The sequence below is a fragment of the Carcharodon carcharias genome, chromosome 4 (genome assembly GCF_017639515.1).
Source record: "Carcharodon carcharias isolate sCarCar2 chromosome 4, sCarCar2.pri, whole genome shotgun sequence".
Lineage (NCBI taxonomy): Eukaryota > Metazoa > Chordata > Chondrichthyes > Lamniformes > Lamnidae > Carcharodon > Carcharodon carcharias.
This window is the reverse complement of record NC_054470.1, coordinates 167,382,131-167,407,873: the sequence shown is the minus strand read 5'-3', so window position 1 is coordinate 167,407,873 and position 25,743 is coordinate 167,382,131. Positions and strand designations below refer to the sequence as shown.

Here is a 25,743-nt window from a genome sequence, read left to right as displayed (position 1 = left end):
AGGTGCAGGTTCAGAATAGGATTAGTGTGACTGATGGTGTGCAGGGTATGGGGAACCCAGGGGAGATAGGGAATGAGGATCTGTGGAAACTGATCTTATCAACAGCTACAATGTACTTGCTACCCATGGAGATAAGGGTAAAAGCTGTCAGAAGGACAATCAGAATGTGGATCATGGCACCGTGGAGCAAGAAGCTGTCCAAAGAGTGAGAGTGGGAGGGGTGGGGAGGGGAGGAGGAGGGGAATCATCCTCCATCTTCTTGGGCAGTCTCTCAGGATCGAGGATGGCTTACTTCCACTTGGGTTCTGAAATGGCTGATAAATCATATGTATGATCTACAGACTCTGTCACAGGTGGGGCAGGCAGTTGGATGGGGTGTTTTGAGGTCCATACATTCCTTCTCACACTTCAACTTTGCCTCTGCACATTCCTGATGTGCTTGGTGCCTTCCCGAATGAGCCTTCTCCATTTTGATTGGTCACAAGCCAGGGTCTCTCATGAGTTGGGAGGTCTGTTTGACCTCTTCAGGAATGCTTTGAGGACGTCCCTAAAGTGTTAACATTGTCCTCTTGGGGGTCTCCTTCTGCGACTGAGTTACAAGTAGAGCAATTGCTTCAGGAGTCTGACGTCAAACATACAAATGACATCACCTGCCCAGCAGAGTGATTATCACCTTGATGCTGGGCTAATTGGTTTTGGAGAGGATGCTGCTGTTGGACACATTTCTTGCCATTGGATTTGGAGGATCTTGTAAAGGCACCGCTGGTAGTTCTTCTCCAGTACTTTTGAAGTGTCTGCTGTAGTTCGTCCAAGTCTACGAAGTGTACAGGCGCAGAGAGATCGCTGCTGTCCGATAAACCATGACCTTAGTCTCGGAAGTGTAATGTGGTATTTGTAAGGGATTCAATAATTAAGGGGCCAGAAGGCATCCTTTGTAAGAAGGTTTGAGAGTCCCACATGGTATGTTGACTTCATGGTGTCAGCTTGAGGGACATCTTGAACCAGCTTGAAAGGATATTGAAGAGGGAGGGGGGAGAGGGTCCAGTCATTGTGATCCATATTGGGACCAACAACATTGGAAAATGTAGGCAAGAGATTCTAGCTGCTCTCCAGTACATCAATGATTACTTCGGTGCTGCTTCATGCTCTCGTCGGGACCTGGAAAAATTTATTAACTTTGCTTCCAATCCCTACCCCTCCATCATTTTCACATGGTCCATCTCTAACACTTCCCTTCCCTTCCTTGACCTCTCTGTCTCAATTTCTGGTGATAGACTGTCCACTAATATCCATTACAAGCCTACCGACTCCCACAGCTACCTCAACTACAGCTCCTCACACCCCGCTTCCTGTAATGACTCCATCCCAATCTCTCAGTTCCTTCGCCTCCGTCGCATCTGTTCTGATGATGCCACTTTCAAAAACAGTTCCTCTGACATGTCCTCCTTCTTCCTTAATCAAGTTTTTCCACCCATGGTGATTGACAGGGCCCTCAACCGTGTCTGGCCCATCTCCCAAGCATGCGCCCTCACGCCTTCTCCGCCCTCCCAGAAACATGATAGCGTCCCCCTTGTCCTCACTTATCACCCCACCAGCCTCCGCATTCAAAGGATCATCCTTCGTCATTTCTGCCAACTCCAGCATGATGCCACCACCAAACACATCTTCCCTTAACCCCCCCCCGGCGGCATTCTGTAGGGATCATTCCCTCTGTGACACCCTGGTCCACTCCTCCATCACCCCCTACTCCTCAACCCCCTCCCATGGCACCTTCCCATGCAACCACAGAAGATGCAACACCTGCCCCTTCACTTCCTCTCTCCTCACTGTCCAAGGGCCCAAACACTCCTTTCAAGTGAAGCAGCATTTCACTTGCACTTCCCTCAACTTAATCTACTGCCTTCGCTGCTCCCAATGCGGTTTCCTCTACATTGGAGAGACCAAACGCAGATGGGTGACCTCTTTGTAGAATACCTTCGGTCTGTCCGCAAGCATTACCCAGACCTCCCTGTTGCTTGCCATTTTAACACTCCACCCTGCTCTCATGCCCACATGTCTGTCCTTGGCTTGCTGCATTGTTCCAGTGAAGCTCAACGCAAACTGGAGGAACAGCACCTCATCTTCCGACTAGGCACTTTACAGCCTTCCGGACTTAATATTGAGTTCAACAATTTTAGATCTTGAACAACCCCCTCCATCCCCACCCCCTTTCCATGTTTTCCCCCTCCTTTTTGTTTTTTCCAATAATTTATATAGATTTTTCTTTTCCCACCTATTTCCATTATTTTTAAATGCATTTCCACCCATTGTTTATCTCTACCTTTTAGTATTCCCCCACCCCCACTAGAGCTATCTGTACCTTGTCTGTCCTGCCTTCTATTCTTAATTAGCACATTCCTTTAGATAATATCACCACCTTCAACACCTCTTTGTTCTTTTGTCTGTGACATCTTTTGGTTATTTCCACCTATTACTGGCTACTTGTCCCAACAACACCCCCCCCCCACCTTAAACCAGCTTATATTTCACCCCTTTCCTATTTTTACTTGGTTCTGTTGAAGGGTCATAAGGACTCGAAACGTCAACTGTGCTCTTCTCCGCCGATGCTGCCAGACCTGCTGAGTTTTTCCAGGTATTTCTGTTTCTGGCAGAGATTCTGTTTGGAGAGTATCATGAAGTGGAAGATAAATTTTTTAAAACTGGGTCTCAATGATTACAATTTTTGGATTATTATCCAAGTCACATGCAAATTGGCATATAGGGATAAACAGATTAGAGAGGTGAATGTCTGTCTGAAGGAATGATGTGAGAAGGAGGGATTCCATTTCATTGGACACTGGCACCAGTATGAGATAGGAAGAAACAATACCATTGCAGGGCTTCACCTAAACTGGGCTAGTACCAGAGTCCTAGTGGAAAATTAATATAGAGCAGTTACAGAGGCTTTAAACAAATAAATTGGGGGCTAGGCACAAGTAGAAAAGGTAATATTTCCTAACTTTCTTTTCAAAATAATTCAAAAACAAACAAAAGGGAAGAGAGTACAGTAAAATTCAGAAATAGTGCTTTAGGCACTGTAGGTAAAAATGTAAAGTAATTAAATCAAGAGAGAGAAATAAGAAATGGAAGAGTGAAACATTAGAATATAAGGACAGATTAAACTGTATGGCCCAAGTAAGCATTGTTATACAAATTCACAGTATAAGGAACAGATTGAATGAATAGTAGGTGAAAATTCAACTTGGAGGGTGTGAAGTAGTAGCCATTACTGAGATCTGGCTGCAAGATGATCAGAACTGGGAACCAAATATATCAGGTTATAAGGTTTACTGGAAAGATGGGGAAAATAGAGGGGGAGGAAAGGAATAGCCTTAGTGATTAAGGATACAATCATTTCAATGGTGGAAAAGAATATTGTAAGTGGTAAGCAGGCAGAGGAGACTTTATGGGTAGAATAAAGAAATGGAAAAGGATTTAAGATCTCAGTGGGAATTGTATAAAGGTCCCCTGGTAGCAGATGTGAAGTGGAGGATTACATAGATGCAGAAATTAGACATGCATGTAGTAAAGGCAGTGTAGCTTTAATGGTGGGATTTTAACTTTTATATAGATTGGGATAAGTAAAATAGCACGTGCCAGAAAGGTAGTGAATTTCTGGAATGTGTTCTGGATAGTGTTCTGTAGCAATATGTCCCAGATCCAACAAGAATGCATGGCATGTTAGATTTAGTAACAAGTAATAGGCCAGATTTAGTTAACAGCCCGAAAATACACGAACATTTATTAAATAGTGATCATAATATGATTGAGTTGAACATAATGTTTGAAAGAAAGAAACTTAAAATAGCTATTAAGATTCTAGAGATAGGTAAGGCTGCCTTCAATGGAATGAGTCAGAGAATATACACAGTAAACTCAACAAATTTGCTAATTGGTAAAACAACAGATGAACAGTGGGAGGTGTTCAAAAAAGTATTTAATATAATACAGTACCAGTTTACACCTTGAAAGCAGAAGCAGAGGCAGAAGCAGAGCTTTACTTGCCAAAAAAAACAGCCATGGAGAATTAAAGAGGTAAGAGACAACATAAAACATAAAAGCATACAAAAAATGTGAAAAAAAGCATGGATCCTGGCAACTAGGAAAGAACAACAAAGGGTGACGAGACAGGTTGTAATAGCTTAAAAACAAGAGTATAGTCAACTCCTGTCATTCGCAGGGGCTCTGTTCCCACAAGGTCTCGCAAAGGGTGAAATCGCAAACGGCAAACACAGTTCATAATTGGACTCAATTCGATACGTTCCAGCCATCTCCAAACCTCACATTTTTACATTAATGGAGTCAATAAAAACTGCTTTTTTGATTAAATTGAAGACCATTTTGCTGAAGAAATTGTTTGCCAACACAAGAAAACAAAAACAATTTAAAACTTTTCAATTACAGAATACAGTACGTACCTGTAGTACAACTTACAAATCACAGTGCCGTACATTTCTGTACATGTGCACATGGCAACTACACATGTGCAGTGAAGGGGCATTTGCCATGTGCACTTTCTTCAAGGTAAAGGGAGCAGGCAGCGTTTGTTTAATGGTTTCTAAAAATTTTATAAAGTGAGTTCTTTATTAACCTTTCGGGGCCACATGCAGAAACTTTAAACATTCGCTTGTGTAAGTGTTGCTTAGTTTGTGAAACTATATCTTTTAACGGTTGGAGGGCAGGGGAGCAGTGACACTTTGGTTTCAATGTTTCTAAGTTTGCAGTGACGCCAGTGCTTTAAGAGGGTCCCAAAACATGGGATTTGCCGCCCATTACACAGGTGTGCGCTGTTTAAATGTCACTGTGAATTTGTGGCATCTGGATGGTTACATTTTTAATCGCGGGCGAGCGAAGTTTCGGGGGCATGAACCGCGACTGGATACACGAACAGATTTGTGCAGGTAAACAGAATAGCGATGGACGGGGTGCGAGTTGACTGTACAAAAAGAAACTTGCAAGGCTTATCAAAATCAGTGAAGAAACATTTTACGATTATATAGGAAAAAGAGGGTGGTCAGGTGCAAAGTAGGCCCATTGAAAACTGATAATGGTGATATATCCAATGAAAATAGGGAAATGCTGAACATGCTGAATAATTACTTTGCCTTAGTACTTACAGTAGATTATGAGGTCAGCATGTTGAACGTCTCAAGAAAACAAATACTGAAGCAGCAACGGGGACTCAACAAAATTAACCGAAGTAAAATAACAGTAATGAAGAAAATAATGGCACTAAAGTGTGATAAATCCCCAGGACAAGATGCTTTCCATCCCAGGAATTTAAAGGGAGTAGGCAAGAACATTGCAGATACCATAGCTATAATCTTCCAAAGTTCTCTTGATGCAGGAGCTTAGTTGGAAAATTATGCATGTCATTCAGCTATTTAAGAAAAGAGAGAGTGAGAGAGAAAGGGAGATCAGGGAATTATAGGCTGGTTAGCCTAATATCTTTGCCGGGAAATTACTGGAGTCTATAATTAAGGATAGGGTGTCTGAACACCTTGAAAATTTACAGCTAATCAGGCAGAGTCAGCGTGGATTTGTAAAGAGTAAGTCATGACGGAGAAACCTGACTGCATTTTTTAAAAGCACGACTGAAGTCGTGGACCAGGGAATGTCTGTGGATCTTATTTATATGGGTTTCCAAAAGGTATTTGATAAAGTCACTCACAAGAGACTTCTGGCTGAAGTTGTAGCTCATGGAATTGAAGGCAAATTACGTATCTGGTTGGGAAATTAGCTGAGTGGCGGATGAAAGAAGTAGGGATAATGAACCAGTAACCTAATTGGCAGGTTATGACCAGTGGTGTTCCACCTGGATCTGTGTTGGGCATCAACTTTTCACAGTATCTACTAACCACTTAGATAATGGGTCAGAAAGCCACATATTCAAGTTTGCTGATGACAAAACATAAATGGCATAGTAAGCAGTGTAGATGAAACATAAAACTACAACACGACATTGAGAGATTAAGTGAATTGACTAAACTGTGGAAAATGGATTTCAATGGAGGCAAGTACGTAGACATCCACTTTGGACCTAAACAACATTAAACAAGGTACTTTCTAAATGATGAAATGCTAGAAACAATGGCGGTCCAAAGAGACATGGGTGATGGGGGTGGTGGGGGGGATTTCATGCACATAGATCATTAAAATGATCATGAACAGGGACAGAAAATAATCAAAAAGCTAATGAAGAGCTGGCATTTATATCAAAGGAATGGAGTACAAGAGGGTAGAAGTCATGCTTCAGCTATGCAAAGTTTAGACCATACCTGAAGTACTGCGAACAGTTCTGGACATTATTCCTGGGAAATATTGATCTTGGACGGAGTGCAGTGTAGAATTATCAAAATGATAGACCAAACTCAAAGGTTAAATTACAAGGAGAGATTATATAAATTAGGATTGTATTCCCTGAATGTTTGGAGGTTATAAAGTTAGTTCATTGAAGTTATCAAGATATTAAGGGGAACAGATAGAGTATATAGAGAGAAACTGTTTCCTCTGGTTAAGTAGTCTAGGATTAGGAGGCATCATCAAAATATTAGAGCTAGCCCTTTCAGGAGTGAAATTAAGAAACACTTCTACATGCAAAGGGTGGTAGAAGATTGGAACTCTTTTCTGTTAATGGCAATTGGTACTAGATCAATCGTTAAATTTAAATCTAAGAATAATAGAGTTTTGTCATCCAAAGATATCAAAGGATATAGAGCAAAGGCAGGTATATGGAGTTTAGGTCACAGATCTGATATGAACCTGTTTGCCCCTTTCTTCCAAGTTTAATGAGCACTATTTCCTCCCAAATTTCTTATCTACCAAGTAACTTTTTGTATGTAAAGATGTGTAAACTGTAAGTTTCAGCAATTATTTATCTACTGGCTTTACACTTAGTGCACTATCTGTAAAAGGTTAATATTTTTTAAAAAGTGTGTGAATTGGCCAGATGGTAAGATTTTTTATTATTCTTTCATAGGGTGTGGACATCACTGGCAAGGCCAGTGTCTATTGTCCATCTCTAATTGCCCTTAAACTGAGTGGTTTGTTAGGCCATTTCAGGGGGCAGTTAAGAATCAACCCCATTTTGTGTTTGGAATCACATGTAGGCCGGACCAGGTAAGGCTGGCAGATTTCCTTCGCTAAAGGACACAGGAATGCTTAGGCCCTGTGATTGCCTTCGTGAGCACACCTTGTTGCAAATAAAGTAGGTAAGTTGTGAAGAATTACCAGTTTTAACATAGCTTTCTTACCACAATCCCCAACAATTATGCTTATCTTAAGCAAATTAAGCATTTGAATTTTCCTCTTGCAATATTTACCTGTGGTTCAGCCTCTAAATTAATCTTGAAGGGATTTGCCTTGCCATCTTCAGTGACTTGAGGAGACCAAAGCTTAGTTTCAGGCCTGGGATACAAGTGGACAAAACACCAACATTTGCATTTTGTTTCTCATAGTTCAATACATTATTTGTTATACATTACAAATTACTTAAGATATTTACATCAAATCATTTATTTAAAATGTACAGACCAGCAAAAAGCAAGAAGCATTGGGATATAAAATGACTGCAGTACTTTTGCTAGAAGAACCATCTGGTTAGTAATAAAAAAGTCATTCCCAATGGTAATTATGCTGAGCAATTTTTTATACTGCGCTCCCCCACTCCTCTGTTGCAAATGCAACGCTCCAAAATTGTTTTTTTCCACAAAAAAGATGATTTTCCCTGCAAATCTGCTTTAAATTATTGATGATGTAATATTGCACTACTGCTATACTAACCGGTCAATCTTGAGGCTTAACTGATTGGAGGCAGCCTTGATCCTATTCTGAGCATCAACATGTGTCATAGCGTCCGTACTTACTCCATCAATGGCCAGGATGACGTCACCAGGGGAGAGATTGGCTAGCGATGCCTTGCTTCCAGGTGTTATCTAGATGTTCAAACCACACATCAGAAATTTTTAGCATGAGTGGAAAATATAGGTCATTATTGTCAAGTTAAATGTATAAAGTTAAAGACCAAGTAAATATTAGAACAGAGTTATGAGCATATATCACGTCAAAGTTCCATTGCTTAATAATGGAAGCCCCACTGGAGCAGAAAAGTGCAATGTGCCAACAGTGGGAGGAAAGCCCCGTGAAAGTCAGTGGAGTTATTGTTTCCAGGGAAGAACAGAGTATAGGCATAGTTTCTTTAAGTAAGCTAAATCACCAATGTTTTAGACATAATCATCAAAAAGTGTTTTCCTTGTCTACTTTATCCACTTCGCCCTCACTTGCCTCTCTTGAAGGTGTTTGGTTCTGCTGTAGTACAATTTGATCAAGGTTAGGTGCTTTTCGCTATCTTGATCAACAGGACATTCATGTGTGAGCCTCGGCAGTGAGTGATGGCATGATATTTAATTGCAGAGGCATCGCACTTGAGCCTGATCTTTCCTGCCCAAACACTGAATGGCATGGGTCATTGGATAATGATTCTGGCTGATTTACCTCTTCTTAGTCCTGAGTCCAATTATAGATCCCACTGTGAGAACAGCCAAGAATGGGAATCAAGTGCAGTTTATCAACGGAGTCACTAGGCCTAGAGAATACAAATGTTAATGTAACAGATTTCAAAATCATAGAAAAAAGCGGAGATACAGGCTAATGGATTGTGGAATAACTTCATTACGATCTGGTCATCCCATAGTTCAAAAATTACATTCCTGACTGTTGATGATCAAGTGTCAGGAAGATATAATAATGTTATTGGAATTTATTGTAAAACCGTATTATCTGTGTCTATATGTGTGTGTGTGTGTGTGTGTGTGTGTGAATGAGTGAGAGACTTAATTGGATTCAAGGCAGCTGGTCTGAAGACTTTGATGTAAATTTGATAAACATGGGGGAAGTTTAGAATGTAAGGTGCAAAAGAACATTTGCATTTTTAAATAAATCAGACTAGGTTGTTTTCAAAGAAGGAGTGAAATGTGTCACCTAGCCGGCTGAACTTTAGAGAGGGCAAACTTTTTAGCTCTGCGGGCGGCTGCACACCCGACCCACTCGAATGTAAAATGATGCGCGTTGATGCCAGGCAAGCATCCCGATGTCAACGTGCAGTTGCACAATATTTCATTCAGTGAACGCACACCAGTGTCGGCAGCGCACCCGCTGACAATGAAAAGGCCTGTTAAGGCCATTAAAAAGACAGTTGAATGAAATTTTTCACTACCCATCCAACCTTATGGGCAGGCGAAAAGGCCTAGCAGCCTTTGCACTTTTTTGGAAACCTCATCTGTTTGCGGGATAAGGTTTCCTAAAGCAAATAAAAATAAAATAGAAAATTTAAAATTTAATTCTTAACATGTCCCTGCTCATGTGACAGTCATTCAAGGGGACATGTTTTATTATATTTTTCATTTCTTTATTAATTTTTTTTCAACACTCTTCATCTCCCTGAGGCAGCTCTGTGCCTCAGGGGGATTATCAAGCACGCACTCATGAGCATGTGCAAAGTTCATGCTCACCCCGCTTGCCCTCATCCGCTTGTATTTCATGCTGGGTGGGCCTTAATTGGCCTGCCAGTGTGAAATTGCCTTCTGGTCCCGATCGCGGGCGGCTTTCGGCTTGCCCCTGCTCGCCCCCATCGAGCCTGCCTGCCAAAGGCAAGATTCTGCCCAGTGTGTTTATTTTCCCCAAAGATTACTGGTAAAACTTAGTGCTTTGAGGGGTTTTTATTACCAGAAAGGTAAAGTCCAAAGACATATTGAAACAATGGCAATTTGCATTCAAAGCGGAAAATGTGCATAAAGGAGTGAAGCCTGTGTGTAAAGGTAGGCATTTTAGGATCTGTCAAGTGTGATAGCATCTGTGCTTCAAGCTGCTATTTTCAAAGAAATGAAGTTAAGAAAACTCACTTTGTATTTGACTTGTTCAGGGTACTGTGTGTCACTTTGCCTGGGTCTTTTAAAATCTATGGGCGGGATTTTCTTCTCGTCAGGCGGGCATGGCAGGTGGGCCTGGGAGTGGCTGTGAAGCCGATCACGGCCCGCGATTGTGCCCCAACATTGATTCCATGTTGGCTGGCCAATTCACGTCCAGCGAGCACGAAATGCGTGCTGCAGCATTCAGCGCTGCCGGGTTTCAGGCAGGAGGAGGGCGAGCGAGGAAGTTCATGTATGTACATGAGTGCACGTAATAAAAGCTCCCTGAGGCACAGAACTGCCTCAGGGAGCTGAAGATTTTTAAAAATAAAAAATAAAAAACTTAGCACTGTCACATGAGCAGGGACATGTTATAAATTAAATTTAAAATTTCTTATTTAATTTTTAATTGCTGTTGGAAACCTCATCCCGCCCATGGATAAGGTTTCCTAAAAGATTCCAAAGGCCACTTGGCAATTTCGCCTGCCCACCAACCGTAAGGTTGGACGGGCAGCAAAAACTTTAATTCAATTATAACTTTAATGGCCTTAATAGGCTTGTTAATTGTAGGCGTGTGCCCGCTGCCTGTCTCAGAGCAGCTACAGGACATTCTGAAGGGGGAGGGTGAACAGCCAGTGGTCGTGGTACATATTGGTACAAACGACATAGATATAAAAAGGCATGAGGTCCTAAAAGCAGAATATAGGGAGTTAGGAAGTAAGTTGAAAAGTAGGACCTCAAAGGTAGTGATCTCAGGATTATTACCAGTGCCACGTGCTAGTCAGGGTAGAAATAGCAGGATATATCAGAATACATGGCTGAAGAGATGGTGTGAAGGGGAGGGTTTCAGATTCCTGGGACATTGGGACCGGTTCTGGGGCAGGTGGGACCAGTGCAAACTGGACGGGTTACACCTGGACAGGACCAGCACTGATGTCCTCGGGGGAACATTTGCTAGAGTGGTTGGGGAGGGTTTTAACTAAAATGGCAGGGGGATAGGAACCTATGCAAGGAGTCAGGGGAGGGGGAATCAAGGACAAAAACAAAAGACAAAGAGGGGAATAAGAAAATTGATAGGCAGAGAAATCAAAAGCAAGAATCAAACAGGGCCTCAGTGAAAAACAGTGGGAACGTGACAAGTAATGTTTAAAAGACAAGCCTTAAGGCTTTGTGCCTTAATGCAAGGAGCATTCACAATAAAGTGGATCAATTAGCCGCGCAGATAGATGTAAACAGGTATGATATAGTCGGGATTACGGAGACGTGGCTGCAGGGTGACTAGGGATGGGAACTGAACATCCAGGGGTATTCAATATTTAGGAAGGACAGACAAAAAGGAAAAGGCGGTGGAGTTGCATTGCCAGTTAAAGAGGAAATTAACACAATAGTGAGAAAAGATATTATCTCCGACGATTTGGAATCTGTATGGGTAGAGCTGAGAAACACTAAAGGGCAAAAAATGTTAGTGGGGGTTGTTTATAGACCCCCAAACTGTAGTGGTGATGTTGGGAATGGCATTAAACAGGAAATTAGAGATGCGTGCAATAAAGGAACATCTGCAATTATGGGTGACTTTAATCTGCATATAGGTTGGGCAAATCACATTAGTAACAATATCATAGAGGAGGAATTCCAGGAGTGTATAAGGGATGGTTTTCTGGAACAATACGTTGAGGACCAACTAAAGAACAGGCCATCCTAGACTGGGTATTGTGTAATGAGAAAGGAATAATTGGCAATCTAGTTGTGCGAGGCCCCTTGGGGATGAGCGACCATAATATGTTAGAATTCTTCATCGAGATGGGGAGTGACGCAGTTGAATCTGAGACTGGGGTCCTGAATCTTAATAAAGGAAACTACGATGGTATGATACGCGAGTTGGCTTTGATGGATTGGGAAACGTTACTTAAAGGGATGACGGTAGTAGGGAAAATTCTAGAGTCCATTATAATAGATTTAATAGCTGAGCATTTGGAAAACAGTGGCAGAATCGGACAGAGTCAGCATGGATTTATGAAAGGGAAATCATGCTTGACAAATCTACTGGAATTTTTCGAGAATGTAACTCATAGATTTGATGAGGGGGAGCCAGTGGATGTGGTTTATTTGGACTTTCAGATGGCTTTTGACAAAGTCCCACATAAGAGATTAGCGTGTAAAATTAAAGCGCATGGGATTGGGGGTAGTGTATTGAAATGGATGGAAAGCTGGTTGGCAGATAGGAAACAAAATGTAGGAATAAACGGTCCTTTTCTGAATGGCAGGCAGTGACTAGTGGGGTACTGCAGGGATCGGTGCTGGGACCCCAGCTTTTCACAATATATATTAATGATTTAGATGAGGGAGCTAAACGTAATATCTCCAAATTTGCAGATGACACAAAGCTGGGTGGGAGGGTGAGCTGTGAGGAGGATGCAGAGATGCTTCAGTGTGATTTGGACAAGCTAAGTGAGTGGGCAAATGCATGGCAGATGCAGTATAATGTGGATAAATATGAGGTTATCCACTTGGTAGCAAAAACAGGAAGGCAGATTATTATCTGAATGGCTATAAATTGAGAGAAGGGAATGTGCAATGAGACCTGGGTGTCCTCATACACCAGTCGCTGAAGGTAAGCATGCAGGTGCAGCAGGCGTAAAGAAAGCAAATGGCATGTTGGCCTTCATAGTGAGAGAATTCGAGTACAGGAGCAGGGATGTCTTGCTACAATTATACAGGACCTTGGTGAGACCAGACTTAGAATATTGTGTGCAGTGTTGGTCTCCTTATCTGAGAAAGGATGTTCTTGCTATAGAGGGAGTACAGTGAAGGTTTACCAGACTGATTCCTGGGATGGCGGGAGTGACATATAAGGAGAGATTGAGTTGGTTAGGATTATATTCGCTGGAATTCAGAAGAATGAGGGGGGATCTAATAGAAACCAATAAAATTCTAACAGAACTCTACAGGGTAGTTGCAGGAAGGATGTTCCCGATGGTGGGGGAGTCCAGAACCAGGAGTCACAGTCTAAAGATACTGGGTAGACCATTTAGTAGGACGGAGATGAGGAGACATTTCTTCACCTAGAGAGCAGTGAGCCTGTGGAATTCATTACCACAGAAAACAGTTGAGGCCAAAACATTTTATGTTTTCAAGAAGGAGTTAGATATGGCTCTCGGGGCAAAAGGGATCAAAGGATGGGGGGGGGAAAGCGGGAGCAGGCTATTGAGTTGGATGATCAGCCATAGAACCATACAAAAGTTACAGCACAGAAGGAGGCCATTCGGCCCATCTTGTCCATGCCAGCTTGAGGACACCCAGGTGCCCTTTCTAATCCCAACTTCCTGCACCTGGCCCATAGCCCTGCAGCTTACAGCACTTTAGGTGTAGATCTAGGTACTTTTTAAAAGAGTTTAAAGTTTCTGCCTCTACCACCAACTTCGGCAGTGAATTCCAGACACCCACTACCCTCTGCGCAACAAAGTTCTTCCTTATATCTCCCCTACATCTTCTGCCACTTATCTTGAATCTATGTCCCCTGGTTCTAGAATTCTCCATCAAGGGAAACAATTTTATCCTGTCCACTCAATCTATTCCCCTCATAATTGTGTACACCTCAATCAGGTCACCTCTCAGCCTTCTTTGCTCTAGGGAAAATAACCCCAACCTATCCAATCTCTCCTTGTGGCTACACTTTTCTAACCCTGGCAACATTCTTGTAAACCTTGATCATAATGAATGGTGGAGCAGGCTTGAAGGGCTGAATGGCTCCTAATTTCTATGTTTCTATATTTCTATGTTTGGTATTTGAACAAATCAGCATTTACCATCGGCTGTGCCATAACACAAGAAATGGAGTAAATACACCCCTGACCCAAATGGATGATGGCCATTTTTTTATGTGAGACCCCAAAGTTAAGAATGAATGTCTATAGTGTTATGCAGTTTTTTTAAATAATGTTTCTTCCCACAGGAAAAAGAATCCTATTGTTGCAATTGACATTTATATCAGTATACTCAGTTCATGTATCATCCATCAACTCAATTGAGGTTGGGACCTTTGGTAAGAAAAAATGGTTTAAAGGTATAAACAGACATTCAGATGTGTATACTTGAGTTTGATTGCATGGTGATTCTAGAGAGAAAACCATACATCATCTCTTAGTAGATTAAATCCTGATTGGTAGAAGCAGAAGGAAATTTGAAAAGGGCAATGGAAGAATGTAAGGAATTTTAGATTCCAAGCCTACTTTCAAACCAACTAAAAGAACTCCATAACAAACTGCATAAAGATTAAAGCAGTGATATCATGTTCTTTGCTGACCTAAAATTAGTCTGGCATGAGTAAGTAAACATTCCATGTCGGCACCGATTAATTTGAAGATTTGTTGAAAGAACATTAAAAACAAGGCTGAGGTCCAGAGTGGCCATCACTAAGAACCCCCACTACCCCGATTCAAATCACCCCACGACCCCCACCGGCCCCTGTCATGCCAAACCAAAGTGTAATTTGCAATTGGTTAATTGTAGGATGGGAGGATTTAAACAGTGCTGTGCAAAGGATTGTATAGATCCCATTTATAGGTATATGCAGCTCTGGTCACTTAATTGCAGGCAGAATATTAATGCCCTTGGCAGGGAACAGAGTTCAGCAACAGAGATGATTTGGGACATTAGGAATTTATGATATGAGTAAAGTTTAAGGCTTTTATTTTTGTCGGCATGTTTTTGTCATGATCTAATTGCAGTTTTCAAGACTTTGAAGGAAATTAACATCACTTGTACAAGGAGATTGGTGAAAGGTTTAAACCCCAGGACATATTAATTAAAGTGGGGTTTAAGAAAAAGAAGAGAACTCTGGTGGAATTCATTTTGTTTATCCAAAGGATTTGTGGAACAAATGACCAATTACGTGAACAACTAGGATTATATACAAGAGGCAATTACATGTATTTCTGGAGGGAGAGGAGATTATTGGATATAGTGAGGGAAAAGCATGGGGTAGGTGATGTAAGAATGAAAACTTAGAAAATTATCAAAAGCTGGCCATGACAAAAAAGCTGGCATTTCTCTCAAACACATGACTGTCCCAAAACAAATCTGATCATGAGCCTTAGGAAATGTGAAGACAAGGTGTTAGACTAAAAGCACAGTGGGACACAGACTTTTTAACCTAAGTTACAGGTATACCCTTTATAAGACCATAAGACATAGGAGCAGAAATTAGGCCATTCAGCCTATTGAGTCTGCCCACCATTCAATCATGGCTGATAAGTTTCTCAATCCCATTCTCCCGCCTTCTCCCCATAACCTTGGATCCCCTTACCAATCAAAAACCTATTTATCTCTGTCTTAAATACACTTTGTGACATTGCTCACCTTTACTGCAGTATATACTGTTACAATCCTGTTAGGGACCGTTAACATTTAGAGAGAAATCTGAACAATCACCCGACAGAACTACGCCACAAGATTTCATGTCTTTTCATAAAAACAAACTTTATGGTATATAAAAACAAAATAAAGCAAGCACTATTAACTTAACACTTCAGTTTATAATTAATAATGCTATGAATTAAGTTCTACTTTTTCCTTCCCGACCTTGTACATTACAAGAATCTTGAAGGTTTGTTTCCTTTTCCTGGGACCAACAAAAGGTATGCCACAGGCCCCTGGAAGTCACTTTTATTTCTCCTCAGTGTTCAAGTTTTTCTCCGAGGTATGAAATTTCTTGGGGACCCTCCCATTAGCTTTTAAGTGATCCTTCAAATTCTCTCAAAACCTCACGACTGTAGACTTCTCATATCAAACTTAGGCTACACTGCATTTTCCAGCTATCTGCTGGTTTTCACTTTGAGAGTTACTTTAGACTTCCTCCTGTCACTCCAAGCTAGAGAACTCTTCTACCTTCTTTGCCCCTGACAAACTCCAAATCTCTGAACTGACTGACTTCTGTCACAAGGCTAGCTGCCTTTTACTGTGAGGACCACTGTAGATTTCTTCCTTGAGCCTCAAACGAGGCAAATCTTCCAGTTGCTTTTTCCTTCACAAAATTTAAACTGAGCTTGAGCTCCACCTGCATTCAGTACAGTGAAAGATAAAGTTAGTATTTTCTCTGCTTAAAGTGCAGGTCTGACAGGCAATCATCTCCCATTGGCTCTCTTGACCCAGTGAGATGCAATCTATATGAAAACAAAAAGGGAACTTCCTTCTGCAAGAAACACACAGATCCTGGCAGATGCTTTCTCCCTGCCTGTTCCAAGCTGACTGACCGCTGGCTACTTGCTTCTGTGAGCAAACACACATTCAGATAAATTAAACAAAAGAAAATTCTAAATGCAAAGAGAAATGCAAGCCAATTATTTTACCTTCAACACAACTCTTTGATTCTGTAATGCATATGAATAATTTTCATCCCTAATGGAATTTTATGACTCTCTTTTTCCAGAATTGCTAGTTTTTAGCTACTCCTATGGAGATAATGATAGCTACCTTAGCTCTACCAGGAGGTCCCAGAAATGGACCATCTGTTGTTGTGTTTACACTTTTAATTCTGACATTGAAGATAAACATAGGTTAGCTTTTAACTATAATTGACTCCAAGCTTGTTTAATTTGCATTTACTTCAGGGTTGTGTATCAGTTTCTCAACCAGATACCCCATTTATCTACAGTTAAATCTTTAATTCCTAAAACTAAAAGTTATATTCCAAAACACATGAATTAGGAACTAAATGTTCACAACAATATATGACAGGAGTGGTGGAGTTATAAATTGTTGAAGGGGAATGATAAAACCATGAGATTTATCTTTGAAGGAATCTGGTGGTATGTTCCTCTGCCTGAAATTTCTGACAACAGATCTGATACATTTTGGTGCCTATTGTAATTCAAATCTCAATCTTGTAAATTCTCACTCCCCATTTTAGTCCCAGATTCTACAAGTGATAGAAAAGCCATTTAATGCATTCATCCCTTGGCGCAGCACCTTAACTAAAAAGAAAGCTGCTTCAACCACCACCGAAGAAATATCAACCTTTATACAAGACCTTAGGAGGTACATCCTAGAAAGCTCTCACGGAAAATGTAATGTTTCTTTTTAAAATTCAATGCAAGTGCTTATTTGTTGCAAATATTTCATTTGGAAAACAAATAATCCTTTGAATCTCAGAATCATCAGATCATTTTTCGTTTCCCTGTCGAAGTTCGTGCACAACAAAACAGAGAAAGGAAGGTCTGATTGCTTGGTTCCAAATGATTTAGTGTTGCTGCTATTCAACAGGGTTCTGACGGATTGCAGTCCCTTATTGATCTGCTTGTTCCACAGTCCAGCTGATCTGACTGGTTGATATCGACTATCTCCGGTCTCAGTGAGCAGCCTGGGTTTCTTTTGAAAACAGCTTAAAATACTGATGGTGGCCAAATATGGGCAATAATCAATCAAAAATGTGTAAATGGGCCATAGAGGCCTTTTATTGTTTTAGAAAATAATCATTTTCCCAGTCAAGAGAAACGTATCAAAGTGCACCATTCCTCTGAGAAGAGAAACCATCTCCTCACCTCTGATTTAAAGAAAGCAAGTGACTCAGCCTCCTGAAATATTATACAGATATACTTGCAATAGAGACCAGTGCACTGAAACCAATTATACTGCTGCTTATTCATGTCAATGGCATGAGAAGCTTCATTGCAATGAGGCTTTCATAGTTTGCTTCTTGTGTATACTTAGACATTTGGAAAGGTTATTCAGCAAAACAGGAATTTGTGCCAGCCAGCCAGCAGCATTTAAAACTACTCTGTTCCCATAAACAGTTATGGGCCATCTTAAAGTCCATAATTTAAAATGGCACAGATTCATCCAGGGATTTAAACTATGTTCTCATTTAAGAAAATTTACCCAGCCAGTGCCAAATCTGAATCATAATGGTGAAACAGTGACCAGAAATACTCAATCACTGTTGGTTTACTGCTCGTAAAGAAACAGTGTGTGAATTAAAGTATTTCCAACATCATCTCCCTGATACATGTTTGTAAAACCAATTTCCAAAAGAGTTTTGAGGCAATGTTTCTTCCCTTTGATAAAAATAAATCATTCCCTCCAGGGAACTCCACTGTCGTCTAAATTGGGATGATCTTAAGAGCAAAGATATTTCATTTCAACATGAATCAGGACCTCCAATACCAAACAACAAATTGTATTTACACAGCACCATTAACGTAATAAAGATCCGGATTTTCCATGCCCGCCGGCATGGGCATGTTCGGTGGCGCAAGTGGACAATGTGGCGCAATCGGTTTCACGACAGTGTAAAACCAGTTCGCGATTGTCCACTCAGCCCACTGATGGCGGGCTGCATTCTCCACCATCGGATGTCGGGAACCTCATTGTAATACAGCAGCATATCATTATTAGGCCTGCCCACCGGAATCATCCCCCCGCCCCCGCTGGATTGTCCATGCATGTTGGCAGGAAAACATGTGGACGTGTTTCACAACAGCACGTAAGTGACGTGCACCTGGCGAGCTGCACTTCACTCAGGACTTGAAGGTTTGTTTGCCTACCTTGCTTCGGGCAGCACTCGCAGTCATCAGCTCCAGGCTTCATAGGCAGCACCACGCCACTTTTAGGGGGGAATCACGGCAAGTCTCTACCTACCAGACCAGCCATATGTGGGTGGCTTTTCAATGGCTGCGGGGCTAGGGCTTGTTGGGGGGAAGCGGGTAAAGTAGCCTCAGGCAAGGGAAGAGACTGCAGGACGAGGGCTGTACTGGGGAGGGAGGGTATCCCAGGGTGTGTGTGGGGGGACACATGTTGATCCGTGCAAGTGGCCTCAAGATGGTGAGGCCTGAGGAGGCAGTCTCCAGAGGAGATGAGGCCAGATGGAGATATGAGGGTGTGTGTGTGAGAGCATTTAAAACCACTCTGTTCCCATAAACAATTATGGACCATTTTAAAGTCCACAATTTAAAATGGCACAGATCCATACAGAGATTTAAACTATGTCCTCATTTAAGAAAATTTACCCAGCCAGTGCCAAACCTGAATCAAAATGGTGAAACAGTGACCAGAAGTATTTAATCACTGTTGGTTTACTGCTTGTAAAGAAACAGTGTGTGAATTAAGGTATTTCCAACATCATCTCCCTGTTACATGTTTGTAAAACCTACTTGAGCTGGTAGTGAGTGAGATGCCAGTGAATGTATGATGGGCTTGAGTGTGTGAGTTTGAGTTGGAGAGTGATGAGATGGTTGCCTGGCTGCACGGATGAGACCATTCAACTTTTTTTGTGCAGCATTGGCACTGATCACCACTGCCACTGCTTCCCAAGCCTGGTTGGTCACCCCGCACCCCATCCTGCGGCCAGAGCGGCCAGAGCGGCCAGAGCGGTAGAGGACATTGTGGCGGGCCTCCACGGTGTCTAAAAAATGTTCTAGTGACATGTCACTAAACCTGGGGGCTACAGTCTTTTTGCCTTTTGTGGCATCTTCCCTGCAACAGTCGTGGGCTGGAAACACTGAGATAAGTACGTGCAGCTGGACTTTAAATATGGCACGCGGCATGATGAAACAGCGAGGTGATGGCGTGGCGGGCGAATGAGACCCGCCCACCATTGAAACGGCGTGTTTCCTGGGAATGCATAACTAATGGGATGATACGGCGTGAAAACCTGCCATTTGTGGCTGGTGGGTAAAACGTCGTTTTACCCGCCCACTACTGACTTAGTGCAAATCTGGGACGATTCCGCCCGAAATCTCCCAAGGTGCTTCATAGGAGTGTTGTAAAGCAGAATTTGACATCATAAGGAGGTGTTAGGGAAGATGACCAAAAGCCATTTGAAAGAAAAACAGAAAGCGCTGGAAAACTCCGCGGTCTGGCAGCACCTGTGGAGTGAGAAACAGAGTTTTGTTTTAAGTTCAATATTACTCTTCTTTGGAACAGAGAACTTTAGAATCTAGGCGAGAGTCAACCAGGAGCCAATCTAGGTCAGTGAGCACAGGAGTGATGGTTGAACAGAAATTGGTGTGAATAAAGACCCAGGCAGCTACTTTTAGACGAGCTCAAGTGGGAGGCCAGCCAGCGCAGTCAAGCCTAGAGGCAGCAAAGGCATGAAGGAGGATTTCAGAAGCAGATAAGCTGAAGCAGGGGCAGAGACCGGCAATGATACAAAGGTGGAAACATGGGGAGGTGGTGATGCAGTGGTATTGTCACTGGACTAGTGTTCTAGTGACCCAGTGTATCACAGAATCACAGAATTGTTATGACGCAGGAGGCCATTCAGCCCATTGTGTCTGCACCAGCTCTCCAAATGAGCATTATGACTTAGTACCAATCTCCTGCCTTTTCCCCATAACCCTGCACATTGTTTCTATTTAAAAAATCATCCAATGCCCTCTTGAATGCCTTAATTGAACCTGCCTCCACCACACTTCCAGGCAGTGTATTCCAGACCCAAACCACTCATTGTGTGAAAGACGTTTTTCTCACATCGCATTTGCTTCTTTTGCAAATCACTGCAAATCAGTGCCTTCTCATTCTCAATCCTTTTATGAGCCATAACAGTTTCTCCCTATCTACCCTATCAGCCTCCTCGTGATTTTTAAAATTCATTCACAGGATGTGAGCTTTGCTGGCTGGGCCATCCCTAATTGCCCTTGAGAAGTTGGTGGTGAGCTGCCTTCTTGAACCACTGCAGTCCATGTGGTGTAGGTACACCCACAGTGCTGTTAGGGAGGGAATTCCAGGTTTTTCACCCAGCGACAGAGAAGGAACAGTATACATATCCAAGCCAGGATGATGAGTGACATGGAGGTGACCCAGGTTCGAATGCCACCACAGCAGTTGGTGAAATTTAAATTCAATAAAAATCTGGAATTAAAAATCTGATAATGATGACCACAAAAACCATTGCCGATTGTCGTAAAAACCCATCTGGTTCACTAATGTTCTTTTGGGAAAGAAATCTGGCATCCTTACCTGGTCTGGCCTACATGTGACTTTAGACCCACCAACAATATGGTTGACACTTAAATGCCCTCTGAACAAAGGCAATTAGGTATGGGCAATAAATACTGGCCTAGCTAGCGATGTCCACATCCTTTGAACCAATAAAAAAAAGGTGGTTTTAGTCATGGCGTAGATATGTAGTCAGAATTTCATGTCAGGTCAACTATGGCACCAAGGTTGGTTCAGCCTCAAAGATTTGTCAGTAAGAGGGACGGAGTTAATGGCTAAGTAATGGAGTTTGTAGCAAGGTCTGAAGACAATGGCTGGAGTTGAATGCTTGCCCTGGTGCTGGATTTGAATGGGAGGGGGAGGGCATTAAATCAGGCAGAAGGGTGCAGGGTGGGTTCCCTGCCACCTTCTAACCTCCGCTGATTAATTCCAGGGTGGGAAGGCTTTTGGACAGCCTTAAGTGGGGTAGTGGAAGGGAGAGTCACCATGCGGGAAGCCCAAAGAGCAATTCTGCCTTTCCAATAGCACTGTGGGTGTACCTACACCACATGGAAGTAAAATATTAACATGGATAGAGGATTGGCTGGCTGGCAGAAAACAGAGAGTATGCATAAATGGGTCTTTGTCTGATTGGCAGGATGTGACATGTGGAGTCCTGCAGGGGTCTGTGCTAAGGCCTCAAACTTTTACAATTTACATCAATGACTTAGATGAAGGGAGTAAAGGCATGGTAGCTAAATTTGCAGTCAACACAGAGATAGATAGGAAAGTATGTTGTGATGAAGACATAAGGAGCTTGCAGACGGATATAGATAGGTTGAGGGAGTGGGCAAAAATCTGGCAGATGGAGTGTAATGTGGGAAAATGTGAAGTTGTTCATTTTGGCAGGAAGAATAAAAAAGCAGGTTATTACTTAAATGGAGAATGATTGCAGAATTCTGAGGTGCAGAGGGATCTAGGTGTTCTAATGCATGAGTCAGAAAAGGTTAGAATGCAGGTACAGCATGTAATCAAGAAGGCTAATGAAATGCTTTCCTTTATTATGAGAGGAATTAAACATAAAAGTATATTATACCTCAGTTATACGGGGCATTGGTAAAATCACATCGAATACTGTGTGTAGTTTTGGTCTCCTTATTTAAGGAAGGATATGAATGCATTGGAAGCTGTTCAGAGGAGGTTTACTAGATTGATGCCTGAAGTGAGCGGATTTTCTTACAGGAAAGGTTGGACAGGCTGAGCTTGGTTCTACTGGCGTTTAGAAGAGCGAGGGGTGACTTGATTGAAGAATATAAGATCCTGAATGGTCTTGACAAAGTGGACATGGTAAGGGTGTTTCCTCTTGTGGGTGAGTCCAGAACTAAGGAACACTGTTGTAAAATAAGATGGAGATGAGGAGAATTTTTTTCTCTCAGAGGGCTGTGCAACTTTGGAGCTGTCTATCCCAGAAGGCAGTGGAAGCAGGGTTATTGTATATTTTTAAAGCAGAGGCAGATAGATTCTTATTAGGCAAGGGAATCAAATGCTGTCAGGGGTAGATGGGAATGTGGAACTCGAAATGCTAAAAGATCATCTGTGATCTTATTGAATGGTGGAGCAGGCTCGAGGGGCCAAATGGTCTACTCCCATTCCTATTTCAAATGTTTGTATGGACCGCAGCGGTTCAAGAAGGCACCTCACCACCACCTTCTCAAGGGCAATTAGGGATGGGCAATAAATGCTGGCCCAGCCAGCGAAGCCCACATCCCAGGAATGAATAACAAAAAAACCTCAGGCCCCTGGAGTGTGGATGGGGTTCGGGGGGGGGGGGGGGGGGGGGGGGGAGCATTCCCTCATTCAAAGGCACTCTGTGTCTGACATCAGGAAGGGGGGCCTGCTGAGGGCCAGCCCCCTGCCATTTCTTCTGACCCCTCCATGCAATGCCCATTCCGCCATCACTCACCTGTGGCCTGGGTCCCTGGGTGGGTGCATTATCGGCTACTGCCACCACTCCTGGTGGCACTGCCTTTAATGGAGAGCTGCTGGCCTCTGACTGGATGGCAGATCTGGTGGGGGTGGGGGCTTGGGGAGGTGGTTTGGGGTCCAGGATTTCCACCCTGGGATCCTAAATCTTGGGAAAGGCCTGACACTGGCCAGTTAAATGGCTAATGGGCCTTCCCCAACAGAGGTGGGACCCCCGTCGTCTGGAATAAATTCTACCCAATGGTTTTAACATTCACAATATTTAACTGGAGGAAATTTCTGCTTATCCAGTACTGGATATCAGGCAAACAATCTGACACTTTAGAGACAATGGAAGATTTGAAAGGTGGTGTGAGTGGTAAATGAAGAAAGGAGGCAGGAAAACACTTTTTTCTTTTGAGGTGACAATAGTGTGATTCCAGTGTGTTTTTTTTTTCCCATTGTTTGTAGAATCTTAGTTCTGAGTTAGTTTACCTGCTGAGGGACCATTTGTTTTTCCTATAAAATCAAACAAGTATTGGAAAAATGACACATCTGGAGAGATTTGTAGTTTGATTATTTTACCCTGCTGATAGAAAGAAGCTACAAATTCTCTCTCTCTCTCAGGAGTACATCTCGAGGGAAGTAAAGGAGACAACTGCAAATTAGTTTCACAACGTCGTGCTATCGATTTTTGGCTTTCTCGCCATATTGTCTGCTCACGCTGCCAAACACGCCCAATGCCAGCAGGCATGGAAAATTTTGCCCTAATTCATAAGCTACTGCTACGATTGGCTTTGTCCTGTAAAGGAGAATTTTGGTCCATTTTTACCTCTCAATATGTCCTAACCGTGGCTGAGATGTCACCAAAGCCAATAGTGGAGGGAGTGAATGTTTGTGGATGAGGTGTCAATCAAATGGGCTGCATTGTTCTGGATGGTGTCAAGCTTCTTGAGTGTTGTTGGAGCTGCACTCATCCAGGCAATTGAGGAGTATTCAATCACACTCCTGACTTGTGCCTTATAGATGGTGGGCAGGCTTTGGGGAGTCAGGATTCCTAGCCTCTGACCTGCTCTTGTAGCCACAGTACTTATATGGCTAGTCTAATTCAGTTTCTGGTCAATGGTAACCCCCAGGATGTTGATGGTTACCATAGTTACTGCCATGCTGCTTATGTATGGACACACATCAATCAACTTTAATCAGCCCAGTGTGTCCACAAGTGCACTGTAAATGGTGTATTTCCTGCTTCCTGTCATATGGGGCAGAATTTTGTGTTTCCCCTCCAATAGATTGGGGGGGGGCCGTAAAATTCCTCAGATTACCTTCCTATTGGGCTCCCACTTGCCCTGCCCACCTGCCCTTGCCCCAGTTGAGGCCCAAAAAGTGACCCTGCTCAGGCCTTGATTGGGTCCATCAACAGCATTTTTTCAACATCGGGCATCCCCACACAAGGTCTGACCCTTTATGAATGTCCCTACCCATGTGACCCCCTCCATCAACACCCCCAACCCCCACCCTGCCCTGAGGCTCTCATTTACCTGGTTCTGGAATCGGGGGACTTAAGATTCTGAGGAGTACTTATAGTGCCAGTTTTGTCCATGGCACTTCTGACGCTGCTAATACTACAGGTCTGCTGGCCAATCAGGTTGGTTGGAAGCTCTCTGAGGTGGCACTTCCTCCCAACTGAGGAGGTGAAAGTCCCATCTCCAGTCATTTAAAGCTCCTTGGAGAATTAAATAGCTGTGGGGCAGCCAGTATCAGCGGCGATGCATTCTGTACCATCTCTTTTGGTGTATTCCCACCCCACCATCCTAAAAATACTGGCCATGTATGCAAACCTCTGAATGATTTTAAGTTGGAGGCTGAACTTTAGAGAAGTGTCTATTTCCCAAGTGCCAAGAATGCATAACAAAGTTTGGCTGAGAGCACAGACATCCATTAGAGTACTGAAACACAGGAACCTCAGGGAAAAGGTTGCTTGTTTGACATCTCTAGCTCAGTGATCTCTTCTGTCAATTGTACAATATTTATTTACACACGATAAAGAGGTTTCAAGTGCTTGCAGTTTCAGCAATTGATGCTTTAAAGGGTCTGGGTGATTGATGCTTTTATTGGCCTGTAGTAAGCAGAAGCTTTTTTTTAAGAAAGTGAAAAGTTACTAATGAATTACTTTATTTAAAGCTTGTTTTTATACATCCTATTGTCACGATACAGTTCATTGGTTCTATACAGTGTATGGAAGGTGGCATAGTGGACTGGCATTCCAGATACCCATGGTAATTCTCTGGGGGCCTTGGTTCAAATCCCACCATGGCAGATGGTGAAATTTGAATTCAGTGAAAACTCTAGAATTAAAAGTCTAATAATGACCATGAAACCATTGTCAATTGATCAAAAACCCATCTGGTTCACTAATGTCCTTTAGGGAAGGAAATCTATTGTCCTTATCTGGTCTGGCCTATGTGGCTTCAGACCCACAATAATGTGGTTGACTCTTAAATGCCCTCTGAAATGGCCTAGCAAGCCATTCAGTCCTTAAGGGCAATTAGGGATGGGCAATAAATACTGGCCTAGCTGGTGCCACCAATATCCCATCAACAAATAAAAAAAACTGGATGAATAGGCATGCAAGTGCCTATAGCTTGATATAGGGGGTATGTGGGGGAATATTTTGGCATGGGGCATAAGGGACCACAATGGATTGGTGGGAGGCATATCTTGGCATGGATGTGCCTGGAGGGGATGTTGGGATACATACCATGGCATGGGGGCATGAGGGTCCATAAGGGGTGGGTGGAAGGCCATCCTTGGAATGGGGAGCTGTGGGGCCATGGTGCATGTTTGGGGGGCATACCTTGGCATGGGGGACCTGAGGACCAGGGAGGGGTGGGTGGGTGAGGGCATATGTTAGCATGTGGAGGCA

The 25,743-nt window shown here is 42.7% G+C and overlaps 1 protein-coding gene across 2 annotated transcripts in view; it reads right to left on the bottom strand.

Moving 5' to 3' along the window:
• The window catches only part of pdlim3a (PDZ and LIM domain 3a), a 96,089-nt gene that overhangs the window by 33,054 nt on the left and 37,292 nt on the right, over nucleotides 1–25,743 (bottom strand). For both annotated transcript variants that reach the window (XM_041185434.1, XM_041185433.1), the window contains exons 2-3: nucleotides 7,822–7,973; nucleotides 7,362–7,446 (exon numbers count right to left, since the gene is read on the bottom strand). In XM_041185434.1, the coding sequence (XP_041041368.1) occupies nucleotides 7,362–7,446; nucleotides 7,822–7,973 (237 nt within the window). The remainder of the gene's footprint in view (nucleotides 1–7,361; nucleotides 7,447–7,821; nucleotides 7,974–25,743) is intronic.